General features: G+C 42.9%; 1 protein-coding gene across 41 annotated transcripts in view; it reads right to left on the reverse strand.

Annotated features, from left to right (window-relative positions):
* Positions 1-14260, reverse strand: part of CADPS (calcium dependent secretion activator) — a 503292-nt gene that overhangs the window by 59498 nt on the left and 429534 nt on the right. For all 41 annotated transcript variants that reach the window (XM_021069125.1, XM_021069167.1, XM_021069161.1 and 38 more), the window contains one exon: positions 13707-13790. In XM_021069125.1, coding sequence (XP_020924784.1) covers positions 13707-13790 — 84 coding nt within the window. The remainder of the gene's footprint in view (positions 1-13706; positions 13791-14260) is intronic.

A 14260-nucleotide genomic window follows, 5' to 3' on the forward strand; every position in this document is an offset into this window, starting at 1 on the left:
TTTTTTTTTTTGGTCTTTTTGTCTTTTTGCCTTTTCTAGGGCTGCTCCCGAGGCATATGGAGGTTCTCATGCTAGGGGTCGAATCAGAGCTGCCGGCCTACGCCAGAGCCATAGCAACGCGGGATCTGAGCCGAGTTTGCGACCTACACCACAGCTCATGATAATGCCGAATCCCTAACCCACTGAACAAGGCCAGGGATTGAACCTGCATCCTCATGGTTCCTAGTCAGATTCGTTAACTACTGTGCCTCAGTGGGAACTCCCTGAGTCCATACTTTTGCCCATGTTTCCCCCCTGCCTCCAGTTTTCATGCTCTCTCTCTTTTTTTTTTTTTTTTTTTTTTTTTTTGGTGACAAAAATCTAAAGGGCAGGTTTATATCTAGATGCACACAGCCCCTATGATAAGCACTGCTCAGGCCAATAACATGGGAGAAGTATGATCATATCATTAATCAGAAGATTGGAAATATTTGAAAAAGGTTATAGGGACTAGAGTCAGTGGAGGGAAATGCTTGAGACCTCAGAGTCTGGGGATGGACTGTATGGGGCCAAATTCTATATTTGTATAACCGGGTTACTTTGCTATACAGCAGAAATGACAGAACATTGTAAATCAATTATAATAGAAAAAAACAAAAATCTTAAAATTCTAGCTTTACTGCTTACTAGACAATTTACTTTTCCATGCCTCACTTTCCTCATCTATAAAATGGGATAATAATACTCTTCACAGAGTTGCTGGTTTATTAACTGAGTTTCTAGAACAGTTCCTGCGGCATAGTAGGTAAGAACTATGTGTCAGCTGTTACTATCATTTCTGTTGGAAAATCAGATTTTTCTATGGAGTCAAACTCGTGTATTAAGTTTGGTCTGGCCCTGCACTATCTGACAGCTCCAAAGGGCTACTTAAATTTAAATAAATTAAAGAAAATGTGGGTACATATACACAGTTGAATATTACTCAGCTATAAAAAATAATACCATTTGCAGCAACATGGATGGACCTAGAGATTATCATACTAAGTGAAGTTAGACAGTGAAAGACAATCATATGATATTACTTATAGGTGGAATCTAACAAAAGGATACAAATGAATTTATGTGCAGAACAGAATAAGACTCACAGACTTTGAAAACAAATTTATGGTTACCAACGGGGACAGGTGGTAGGGGGATGGAGGGACTCGGGGTCTGGGATTGGTGTATGCACACTGTGGTATATGCAATGATTGACCAGCAGGGACCTGCTGTATAGCACAGAGAACTCTACCCAATATTCTGTGACAGTGTATGTGGGAAAAGAATCTGAAGACGAATGGGTGTGTGTATATGTATAACTGAATCACTTTGTTGTACAGCAGAAATTATCACAATATTCTAAGTCAACTACAATAAAACTTTAAAAGTGGGGGGAAAAGCACACGAAAAAAAGAAAAACAAAATGCAATGAAAAAATCCATTTTTTTAAGTTGTACTGGCCACATCTCAAGTACTCATGAGTCATATAGGGCTAGAGGCTACGGTATTGAAGAGTTCAGATATAGAATATCTCCAACACTGAAGAAAGTTCCATTGGACAGGGCTGGTTTCAACTCAAGAGACATTCTTCAATGTAAATTCTTCCATTTTTTAGAACGAAGAGATGTGTCATTCAATTCTCATGTCAGAACGAGAGATCAGCGGGGAGAAGAAGCAGGGGAAGGAGGAGGCCGTGGGTGTCAAGAGCCTCATCTTCTGAGTGAAACAAGAACTAACGGTAATGGGTACTGTGGAAAGTGAGAAAGATGCCAAGAGAGGAAGGGTAACACTGGTTTAACAGTAACAGGAGGTGGGGGAAGAAGTAGAGAGAGAGCGAAGGGAGTAACTATGCTAGTGGACTATGCTAGGGAGGCCAACAATCTCTATGATCAAGCAATCAAGAAATAGCAATATAAGAATTGTACCGAAAGCTATGAAGAAAAAAGCAAAATTGTTTGAAGGGGTCCCTTCTGGGGTAAAGGACTGAGGGTGGAAAGGGACAGAGAATTGTTGCTTTTAAAAAAAATTATTATTGTGAGTGTTTTTTATACTCTTTCATACTTTAACTACACCTGCACATTTCTTTCATAAATATAGAGCAAAAAGAACAAAATCAGCGGTAGCATTTTCAGCATTCTAGCATCTGCGGGAAGAATGTATCTTCTCCAGGGTGACTTCTTCAAGGATTGTGGTTGATTGGAATCAAGATTCTGAGAAGCAAAATGTAGCAACCCCCCCCCTCCGCCACCACCCAATACATAATCTGGATGCTCTAAGTGCATCTTGGGAAGAGGAATGAATTATAAGTGCCAACTGAGGGACTGACGGCTTGGGGGAGACAGAATGTGCCAGTGGGTGGATGTACTGGGACTATGTGTGCGGGTGAGCAGTTGAGCAAACCTCAGTGGCTCCTGCTTGGGGCCAAGTGACAATTACAGTGAAAACCCCTTCCAACACTTTCTGAGCACTGGAGAAAAACACAACCCTTGAAGAAGATCTGGAATCCTAGACAGTATGATGGGTTCCCAGAGCTCTGCCACCAGAGGGGCTGAAATGTCTTCAGTGTTTGCTGAAGATCAGTGGTGTTTCTGGCCAACTGTAAAGTGCTCTGCCCATATCAGCACTGTGTAAATGCTGCATAGATGCACATTCATGGTGAGGCCATCTTCCCTTGCTTTCCCTTTTAAGAGGGTCAGCCTTTATCAGTGCCATCTTAACCAAGGTGGGAACTGTGACATCAAGAATTTTTGTTGTTGTTATTGGTTTTATTTTTATTTTATTTTTTTATGGGGAGGTAATCAGATGGCCATCGCTCAGAAAAATAATAACTGGCTTTCAAAATCTGATGCACATGTGAAAGAAAAGAGTTAAGCATCAAAATGTTTTAAAATAAAATTTCTCTAAATTACCTATAAAGGAACCACTGTTCATTTTTTTTTTTTCCAGATAATAGAAGGAGATAGTGGATTCTAAGTCTGGACTCTCAAGATTATTCTTTCAATGGTTGGCTACATGAACTTTGGAAAAGCAGTTTGTTTAGTTTTCTCATAGACAACAGAGAAATACTCATTACTTGATATGTAGTCAAATATAAAAATACGGGAGCATTTACCAGTGGCCAAAAACCTAATTTACCCTAATGCAATCCTTTTTTTTTTTTTTCCTTTTAGGGCTGCACCTGTGGCATATGGAGGTTCCCAGGCTAGGGGTCAAATCAGAGCTACAGCTGCCGACCTACGCCACAGCTGCAGCAACGCAGGATCTGAGAGGCATCTGTGACCTACACTATAGCTCATGGCAACAGCAGACCCTTAACTCACTGAGCGAGGCCAGGGATCAAACCTGCAACCTCATGGTTCCTAGTCAGATTCATTTCTGCTGTGCCACGATGGGAACTCCCTAACTCAATTCTTTTAAGAACTTGTCTCCTCATGTTACATGTGACAGAGGGGACTGTGCCTCAGAGAGGTTAAGTTGCTTCCCCCAGGGAGCACAGCCAAAAAAAAAAAAAAAAAGAGCTAGGATTTGAACCCAAGTGGATCTGATTTCAAAGAACTCACTAATGCATTATGTTGCACCCTTTACTGCCCTACCTTTCTCACAAGATAATTTATCAGAGTCTGAATATAAAATATAGACGATGGCTTTGGGATGTACTTTGAAAAAAATGTCATATTATGATGATGATATTCACCTATTACCACAAACAAGATTGATGTGACAATAGATGCAACCATCACAGATATCTGAAATGACCCCTGAAGCTTACTGTAGAGCTTCAGAGGGGCTGGGAGAAGGTGGGAGAGAGCACAGGCTTTCCTGGAAAGCATTCTTCAGCAAGAGCACAGGCTGTAGGGCTGCCGGTGGATTGCATGGCTTCTGTGCATGTTCATAAATATTGATTGTGATTAAACTATTATCATAGTAATGAGGGTAATAATACCTCCTCCAGCCCATCCCACCACACTACTCCACCGTCTCCACCTTTCATTAAACAAAGAGCTGCTGGCACTGCTGGGGAGTTGGGCAAGAGGCAGGGAAATGATCTCTATTAAGCAAAAGCATTCTGTTCCATGCGCTGATTAGGAAGCTGCAGCCTCATTAATGAGAAGAATTGTTCGCGTCTCCCGTTGCTTGGGGTACTGTGCTCTGAGACTGGGTCCAGGAAGTATGTGTTCTCATCTCTCTTCCCCCTGGGGCTTCCGAACAGATGCCCAATTGAAGGAGACCTGTTTTTCCTTCCACTCTCCCCCACTTCTGTCCCAACTCTTTATTCCCAGAGAGGATTTCTGCAAGATTCAAGGGCTCCTCCAAACCTACCCTTTTAATGCTGCTGTGATTTAACAGTGGTTGCAGGGTTATTATTTGCCTGGCATGATTTACTAGTAATTAACCCTCACAGCAGAGGCATGATGGTTTTCATCATTTACAGATGAGGAGACTGGGGCTCAGAGGGGTTAAGTGACTTCCTAAAAGACCCAAAGCTGGAGGCATCATGGAGCTGGTATATGGACTTGGGTCTGTTGGACTCCAGGGCTTGTGCTCCTGAAGAATGCTGAGCTGTTCCTCTATTTATTTACATGGTATCCTCTCATCTTAGGAGAAACTTGGATGTGCAAATTGGAAAGTTTTAATTTTGTAAAATCTCCAAGCAGGCACAAAGACTTATTTTTATTTGGTTCTAAGTGGGGAGCCTTTGCCACCTTGGGCATTTCTGGGTTTTGCTTTGCCTTATAAACATCTCTAAATGCTAAGAAGCTCAATTGAATGCAAACTGGAAGCAGGCAAGGGCCACAATTTGCATTCCTGCTTCTGCATGGCCTTGGTCCTGAGCCAATGAGTCCTGTACTGTCATTACTGAAGAGTAATGTTCCTGCACGAGGGGATCACCTGTCACCCCTGCTGCCCCCTCCTTCTCCCTGCAACTGCCTCAGTCTGAACTCAAGGGTAGAGATTGTTTACACAGCCGCTGCAAGTGAAAATTTGCTTCTGGTAGCTAGCCTGGGTCTGCTACACAGCAGAGAGGTTTTTTTCATTTCCTTTTCTTTCCCCCTCATCTCAGTAAAGAGTGGGGAGAACAAATACATGGATAAGATAGGAAATCTGGGGTCTTTGCCTAAATGAGCTGTTCAAGTCATTTTCCTTCTCTGGTCTCAGTTTACACAACTGCAAAATGGGGTGGCTAGAATGTATCACAACTTTCCAAATTTCTGGCATCAATACCACCTCTCTGATTTGGGCTACTGCCCATGTGCCATCTGTATTATATTTACTTATTTACTTAATATTCTCCTTTAAATTGGCTCACTTTTAAAATACTTAATTATAAAAAGAAGCTGAGTGTCACTACCGTAAATGGAAACTCAATATCACTTGCAATAAAAGAAGGAAAGCATAAAAATAAATACAACATAAATAAAAGTTATCACATTCCAGGTAGACGAGGTTGCCTGCTGAGGGTGCTGAACTTGAGGTCTGCTCTTTCCTTCTCTCTCTCTCTTCATTAGACATGAAGATTTGAACTTTTAGAGGACTGTGAGAGGCAGATAAACACTCAAGGGAAACTTTCTCTTTGAAAGCAGGATAAGGATGAAAATAAAATTTAAAGAGAAATAACCCTCTCACAATTTGATTGCTGTTATTTAAAACTGAGGTTTTGCAGCATCTAACATCATTTGTACCATGTACCATGAGGTCCATATCATAAGTTTGGAAAGCACTCAGTGATATGCTAAGAAAAAAGAGGAGGAGGAAGAGGTAGTGGAGGAGGAGAAATAACCCTGGTTAGTAGTGTTCGCCAATTTCTGGGTGTAAATACTTTGACGCTGGTCAGTTTCAAGCTACCAACAAGACATAGGTAAACACAGACATGAAAAAGATTCACAAAGACTTGGCTCGCAACAGCGGGCAGAAACTGAACATGTCACTGGACCAGAAATTTCTCAGAAGTTCCTTCTGCTGTATGCACTCTAGAGAGCAACTTCCAGATAATAGGGATAAGATCATCTTTTTTTTTTAGAAAGTCTTTCCCAATCTACAAGTTTTGCTCAATAATTTACAAAGAGCACTCATTTAAAACAAGGTTGAGTAATCGATTCTAATATTCAGTACTCAAGTGACATAACCACAGTAACAACCACAATCATAACAGTATTACAAGTATGGATACCTATCTATTTCAGGTATATAACATTTTTCTTATTTATTTCTAACAATACTACATGATACAGGTCTTACTGTTGATCCCGTTTTATAGGACAGTAAACTAAGGCAAGAAGTTAATTAATCTGTTCCAGATTATATTCTGGTAAGGAGCAGAACTAGACAAGCAAGTAACCTTGGTGTATGTTGAAATAAACCGGATTTGATTTAACATATGCTCAGAGAAGGGGATATTTAATTCTAGTTAAGCAATTATTTTGGTTAATAGAGAGGCATTCTAGAGACCAGGTATGAATGAAAAGTTCTTAAAGAATTTAAAGCATGAGATGCTAAAAGTACATTAAACTTAATGGAAAATATCTCTAGTGAATCAAATTTTTGAATATGAGAATGTGCTGAACTAGAAGTTATAAGAGAGTTTTGGTTGATCCTGTTATGGATGATAGTTTAGGTTGCTTAGGAGAGATGATTGCCATACTAAGGACTGAATCAGGAGAAAATTGTTGGTTAAAATCACTAAGGTCATTTAAACATTCCTACAGGATTAAGGTGAGCCTGTGGGCCCCCTGCAGTGTGCAGGGCCTGTAGAAGGGTGATGCTTACTTTGTATCTAACTTTCCCAATGACTCCCTGAAGTAGGCATCAGCACCAAGCTACAGATGAAACTGAGACTCATACCTGTTCAAAAACTTGCTCCCATTTCTGTAAGTCTGGCTTCATGATCACCCCTCTCCCTCTAACTTTCTGGTGATCAGCTTCCCACTGAATGTGGCTTGGCGGTCAGGTCAGAGTCTCTAACTTTTAATTTCAGAACAATTATTTCCTGTTTGAAGCCACACATGTGTTTGCTCGGTATTTCTTTCAGAGCTGACACATCTATGACCCTGTAGTTCAGCGCCTCACAGTCTGAAGAAAACACTGTGTCTGTCCTGTCTATCTTCAGTTTGAATGATCCTCATCTGTTTATTAAAGAATATTAGGGAAAATGGTTAACTTGAGATGATTTTTTTTTCTTCTGAAATCTGCCTTGGACAGTAGGTATGTTAATTGTCAACTGTGTTTTCAAGGCATGAATTGAAATTGGGGATGATGTCCTACTAGGTGGTAAAATTATCTGTCAGACCCCAAAGTGGATGTCAAATTCTCAAACACTGGAGAGCAGCTGATGAAAGAAGTCCATAGAAGACATGGAAGATAAGTGCTTTGTAATTTTTGAGCGTTTCAGGGCATGGTGTCTTTGTTGGGTCCATGTGAACAAAATACATTAGACAGAATAAGTCTTGCCTTCTGCTGTCAAAGCTTCAAGACTAGAAGACCACGAGCCCAACACCAGCCTGTAGCAGCTGGCTGGTCTCTCTATGGGCTCCCTTCTCCAAGTGAATCAATTTTCATAATGTCCCCAGGTAAACCCTTAAATTATAACCACATGACCAGGCTCCTGAAAACTCTGTCTCCATCCCTGTCATTTTCTTCCTTTTGCTCTGGTTTCGCCCTGAGTCACGTGAACTTTCAGTTTCCAGAATGTTCCAGACTTTCCCTTTCCTCTCCAGTCTTTGTACCTAGCGACAGTCTTTGTTTTCTTCTTTGCCAGGCAAAATTTTATTTATCTTTTGGATCTCAGCTCAAATGCCTTCCCTCCATGGTCTCCCAGATGAGGCAGAGTCCCTTTAGGCTATGGTGCTGTGACACCAGCTTCTTCTCTCTCTCTGAATAACTGCCAATGCTTGCAAATTGTCCCTTGAGAATATGTCTCCCTCATGGAAATATACAATAAGAGGCATTGTTCTTACTCATTGCTAAGCTCCCAGTACCCAGCACATAGTAGGAACACTACAAACATGTGTTAGATGAAGGAGTAGCTTAAAATGAAAGATTAAATGGGGAGCCTAAAGGAAGTGGGAAGATTTTGAATGTCTAATTCTCCGGTTTCATGGCAAGACTGATTGGCTGGTGGGTAAATGATAAATTTTTTCTTTTGCTGGTAAGATGTGAAAAATGGATGACTCTTTCCCTTGGGAATGATCACAGTGAGTGGATGGTTCTTGAAAAAATCCCTAAATGACTGCGTCTGTGGGTTTCTGGGCTTCTATGGGGAATAACATCGTGGTGATAACAAAGGAGTAAGTCTAAGACGGAGTCTTAGCAGCTCTGTCGCTGTGAACATACTGTTCAACTTCCTTCATCGGTAAAATGGGGGAGAATCATCATATCTATGACATGGGGTAATTTTGAGGATCTGATAAGAAAAGGCACATAAATCACTTGGCACAGAGCTTGGCACATGGTATATTCAATAAATGTGTGGGTTTACAACCATGGCGGGCACTTCTGTCCAAGGAAGACCCCTCCACTCTGAAGTACAGAAGCCAAATGGCTTGAATCATATGAATTCAGTATGTGACAATTTCATGAGGTTCTCTGAGGGTGAACCAAGACCTCTTTGTCTATACCGCCATCACCAGCCCACACTATATAAACCCACACTGGTTATTCCCTGAAGCTAAAGCAAAACTGGAATGCCATCAGAGATAATATTAACAAACCACTATCAATACCCATCCCATGCTGCACAGGAACTGCCCCTTAACCGAAATACTCTGTGGACCGAAGGGAATCCCCTTGATCCAGTTCTGGCCTTTGACCAAGGTGGCAGTCTTGCTCTCTGGCGTACCATCAAAAGCCCTGCACTAAAGCAGTCCATGCTCCTGGCTGATCTTCACTAACATTAGCCCTGGTCTCGGGAGAGAAGCACATCTACCTTGTTTCATTTCTAAGTGGCAAAACAATTTAAAATGCTGGCAAGAGGGGAAAAGGGGGAATGAGGATAATTTGAGATCTAGGAGATTGGACATACTGTAGGGTTAGGGCCCCCAACAACCCTAATGTGTGCTTTACTCTCCCTGGCTTGAGTGGCTTCCATGTTATATTGTGACAATATCCAGTGGATGTGGTTGATGGGGGACCTTGGGTGAAATGCACGGGGCTTCAGGGGATTGGATGTCATTGTTCCCTCTGCCAGCGGTGGGACTGGGCTCCTAATACATTTTCACTTTTCCTTGGAGACTCTACAGTTTAGAGGGAGAGAGGAGGCTGGTCTGGCTGGAGGGCTTAACCTCTTGGAGCCTCAGTTTCATCATCTGCAGAAGAGCCTTATTGGAGTGGGATTGTTCAGAGAATTCGAGAAAAAATATATTTAAGGCACTTAGCCCTGTGCCAGGCACTTAGCAAGTGCTTAAAGGCTAGGAGCTGAAGATCTTGCAGCTATTTTGGATTTCCCAATTCATCTCACATAGCCACCATCATATTACACTGAAAGGAATTCAAAGCCGGGGGTGGTCTTGTGTTCCAGGTCACACCGCTCCTTAGTGAGGGGTAGGGCTGAGGTCCTAGCCCAGGTCTCTCCACTCCATGATGTCTTTTTTTTTTTTTTTTTTTTTGCTCTACCCCACTGACTCTGAGGACTCAGTCGGCTCAGCTGAGCTCTTTGATACATCATAGTTCTCTGGCTTTTCATCTTTGCCCCCTCCAATTAAATCTTTATCTTCAACATCCACCCAATCCCTAAATCCTGTTCATGCTCCTTCCAAAATATCCTGCAAAAATGCCTCCTGCTTTTCTGCCACGTGGTCACTGTAGTTGCTGTTCTGTCCAGAAGATTCTCCCTCCTCCTGATCCATGACTTATCCCTTTAAATTTCAGCACCCATGTCTCCTCCTTGGAGAGACTGGCTGGGATGATCCTAGCTGAAAGAACATTGTCCCCCTGCACCCCCTTTCTCTCTGTTCCCTCTCTCGTTCCAGTTTGTGGCCTGTACAGCACTGCTCTATTCTAAAATTTTCTTTCCTTTTTAATACTGTCTCCTTTCCTAAATGTAAACTCCGAAAGGATAGGGAACATGTTATCCTTGCTCACTGCTGTGCCTCCAGCACCTGGCACAATCCACGACAAATAGGTGCTCGGTAAATAGAAGCTGCATGCATGAATGAACGAATGAACGAACGAACAGATCCACCAACAGAGTATGTGGTAACACCTGGATAGGACCAAAGAAAGGATTTTCACTTGCTGGCAGGGGGACCTGGACACCTGCTTGTCCCCCTTCCTGGCCTCCTAAAAGAACAGCGCGAGGCTACCCACAAGACAGGGATTCTTCCAAGTAGGCAGCCCACACAAAAGCACATCTTGCAGTCAGGGGAAATGGGCGGATAGTTGCTAATTGCGACTTCCAACTGGGCTGATCTTTCAAAAGTTCGAAAGGCGCCTGCCTCCATCAATCCCAGGCTGCCACTGCTGCTGGGGCTGGAGAGGGAGGAGAGGAGGGGCGTGCTTGGGCGCCTCTTGGGCTGGCACAGAGAAGCCACATCTCCTCCTCCCTCCCCCCACCCCCCAGCTCCTCTCCAAGAGAGGAAGCAATGCAGATGGAGACGAGAAATAAATATTCCTGCCTGCTCTGTGCCACTGCAGACGTTTTCCAAAATGTCTGGCTTGGACCATGAAATCAAGCCCACCCAGGAAAGGAGGCGCTCAGCGGGAGAAAGAGGGGGAAAGGGTGGCATATTTGTCGGTACTTGTCAGCTTTCTGGGGGGCAGAGCACATGGCTCAGACTTGGCAGTCCCACTGAGGTGGGGACGTGGTAAGTGCACAGTAATACTTGAAGAATTGAATCAGAAATGGGAGCGGAGTTAAGGAAATCCTGCCAGAGTGTCAGCACCAGCTCGGTGCCTTTGTCCAGGATCCTAGGACGCACAGCTGGCTCTCTCATTCTGGATTTCAAGGCTCTTTCCACGGGACCTGCTGCCTCTGCTCAACCCTTGGCCCTACACCCCAGTCTGGGGTTGTGAACACAACTGGGCTGCAGGAAGTCTTCAAAGGCCCTTTAAAATGCAGGCAGGAGCTCAGAATCCACGTGTGGAGAAATTCCTGCCACCTCTGAGCGCGGCTCGCCTTCTCCAACCCTGGAACACCAGCAGGGATGAGAACACGGGCTGCAAATGATAAGTGGGTGCTTTTGGCCTCGGGGTAGCCAAATGTGTGGGAGAAGTGTCACTAAGGGAAGTTACAGGCCCAGCAACAGCCCCAAAGTGTTCTGTGGTTACGAGGACTTCACAAGGCATGCTGCGCGGCTGCAAAATGTCTCTGAAAAGGGAGATGAGAGGATGCGAATTTCAGCTTGAAAACTCCTGCATGGGATATGCTAGGGCTTTGTTTCTAATCCTCCCGTGACAATCTCCCTGGTCCTGTGCCCTTGATGTTGTTGCCACCAGACCACCTTTCACTAGTTTCCTTGGCAAGGCAGTAACATGGCTGGGGCCCTTGGTGGAGTGAATTCTGCTCAACGAAGAGCACGGGGGCTTTTCTGATTTGCCCTTGGTTCAAATCCAGTGCAGTAAAAACAGTTGCTCAAAACGAAGCCTCAAGAAAGTGGTATCTTTTGTGGGTGTCGGGGGAACATTTTCCAGAAATGCTGCATTTAATTCTGCCTCTTTTCACCATTTCCATGACTTCACTGAAGAATGAAAGATTATCTAATATTTCCCACTCATGTGTCCTGAATCCTTCTTTATGAATCTTCCCCACTCATTTGCCCATCTGCCTTCTAGTGCCAGGCAATTGCCAGCTGAATCCCACTCTCTCCAGGAAGCCGTGCAGGGGTGGGGAGAAGCTGGCAGAAGACCTGGGTTCCTGTCCCCATTCTTCTCATTGCTGTGTGACCTTAGACAGATTAGTCCCTCTCTCTGGGCCTTGGGTTTTTTTTTGTTTGTTTGTCAAAGGAGTTGGTTGGATAGATTTCTTTTTCAGCTGTGGCACATTCGGGTGGTTCTATGAAGTGAATCGGATCGAATTCCTACTGTTACCATCCTCTTCCTACCCTAGCTCTGCCAATAATTCCAGGGATCAAGGCCATCACAATTCTGGGATTGGGTTCAGTCCTTTTACTTGGGAAGGTCACAGCTGCATATCAAAACAAGCTGGACATGTAGATAGATAATGTGCATATGTATAATCTAAAAATTGTTTTAAATGTTTTCTATCTACATTTCCCTTAATTCCCAGGAAATCTAAGGTGTGGGTTAGGGAAAGACCAAAGTAGGGTGTATTTAGAAAGGACTTGTGATCATGTATGTCTGCACTGTATAATAATCATATTAGTTATCTCTGCCATTTATTGAGGCTTGCTATGTGCTAGGACTATGTTGAACTCTTCCGCTTAACATTATTATCCTCACAACAGCAGGTTATGGAAAATATTATCCATGCCCCACTCCCACACAACATTAGTAGTTGACCACAATTAACACACGTACACGTAAACCAAAAACAAACGGGCTCAATGGCCCTCCTACAAACCAAAACTGAAACCAATCTGAGGCTCAGAGAGGATGAGATAACTAGATCACACGGCTGGTTAATATTGGTAATGGGACTGGAACTTGGTTCTGTTGGTTTCCAAAGATGATGATGCGCTATTCTCTGACCTGCATTGGGCCTTGTCTTGGCATTCAGTGCCTCTCTAGGAGATTCTTCATCTCCTAGAAGAGATGTTTTAAAGACCTAGAAGTAGTAGGTCCTAAACTGATTGCCTTTCCTATGGTGTTGCTAGAGGGGAACAGTTGGTTTCAGAGCCAGCAAGAACCTTGCTCTCAGAAATGACAAGAAAGCACGAGGAATGGGACATTTGAGTCCCCCCAAGCAGTCCATTTATAGTGACCATCTCCACTGATCACTTGCTTACAGAGAATTAGGCTGGCTTTTGCCCATGACCTAGCTTACCTCTGTGCTTATGCCCAGTTCTGGCACAGAATTAGAGACTCTCAGAATGTATAAAGATTGGATCATCAGCTCCAGAAGTTGTAAACTCATGTTCCTAAGCCGAGGTAGTTATGGGAATGAGTAAAAGCCAAGAGGGGCTATAGGAAAGTGACAAATAAATATCCTGGACTGTGAGGACCACCTGACTCAGCTCCAGAGGACGGCTGCTATACACACACACAGCCCAGAGCTGCTGAACGTTCACTTTACAAAGAAACCCTGGAACAGTGACACCTCTGAATTTTCTTAAGCGTGGGCAAATCGTTCAGTAAAGAAAAGTGTACCCAATGCAATGAGGACCAAATAAAATCTATTTACAAGCTCTATCTGACTTGTAGATCTCCATATGGAACCTTTAAAATTAATTTTCCTCATTTGCAGATGAGGAAATGATCGCCTGGAAACATTAAATGATCTCCCTGGGACAGCTAAGGTGGCAGAGGCCAGCACCTCTCCCTGTGGATACACACATGTAAAGACATATGTAGGTGTGTCTGTGTACGTGCGTATACACACATGTATTTTATGAAATGATTTTCGATTACCTACTGTCATGAAATGTTCTGTGGCTTTTCCTGTTATTATTCTACATTGGTGGTTGACCACAATTCACACACATACACAAACCAAAACCCAACAAGACACAGCAGCCCCCCTCCCTAAACTCAAACCCCAACTAGAGCGAAAACTGAAAAGAAAGAAGCTCTTTACTTACGGTAAAGGACAAAAAAGAAGAAAACAAAGTCCCCTCGTCATATCTGGATAATTTTGCCAGCACTCCTTCCAGGATTGTAACGAACTAGTAAAACAGCAAAAAAGCATGATTATTTCAAACTGTGACTGTTCACAATAAAGAGCAACATTTCCCCACCTCCCAGACACCAGCAGTGAGCCCTCGTTCGTTTGTAAGTTCTATTATTTGGTTCATATCTTTGGGGAAAGGAAGAGACTGGCTTTACATAGAAATATTTGACTTATTCGGCTTTCTCTTCATTATTATGTGATTGCAAATATAGAGTGTTACAGAAGTGCAAAGTGACAAAATATTATTGAGTTGCATATAGCATGCGATAATATTAAATGCACTTTTCAAAATCCAAAACTGCGCAAAGCAGTTTTTACGTTACATATTAGCACTACATTTAATCCAATCTATTTTTATTTGTATTTTATCAGTAATTTGGGGGAAACAGAAGTTCAGCACTGGCAAATATAAATGTCTTCCCATTCAGCATTACTTAGTTAAAATTCTATAATTCATGAGGGTGA

The sequence above is a fragment of the Sus scrofa genome, chromosome 13 (genome assembly GCF_000003025.6).
Source record: "Sus scrofa isolate TJ Tabasco breed Duroc chromosome 13, Sscrofa11.1, whole genome shotgun sequence".
In the NCBI taxonomy this organism is placed as follows: domain Eukaryota; kingdom Metazoa; phylum Chordata; class Mammalia; order Artiodactyla; family Suidae; genus Sus; species Sus scrofa.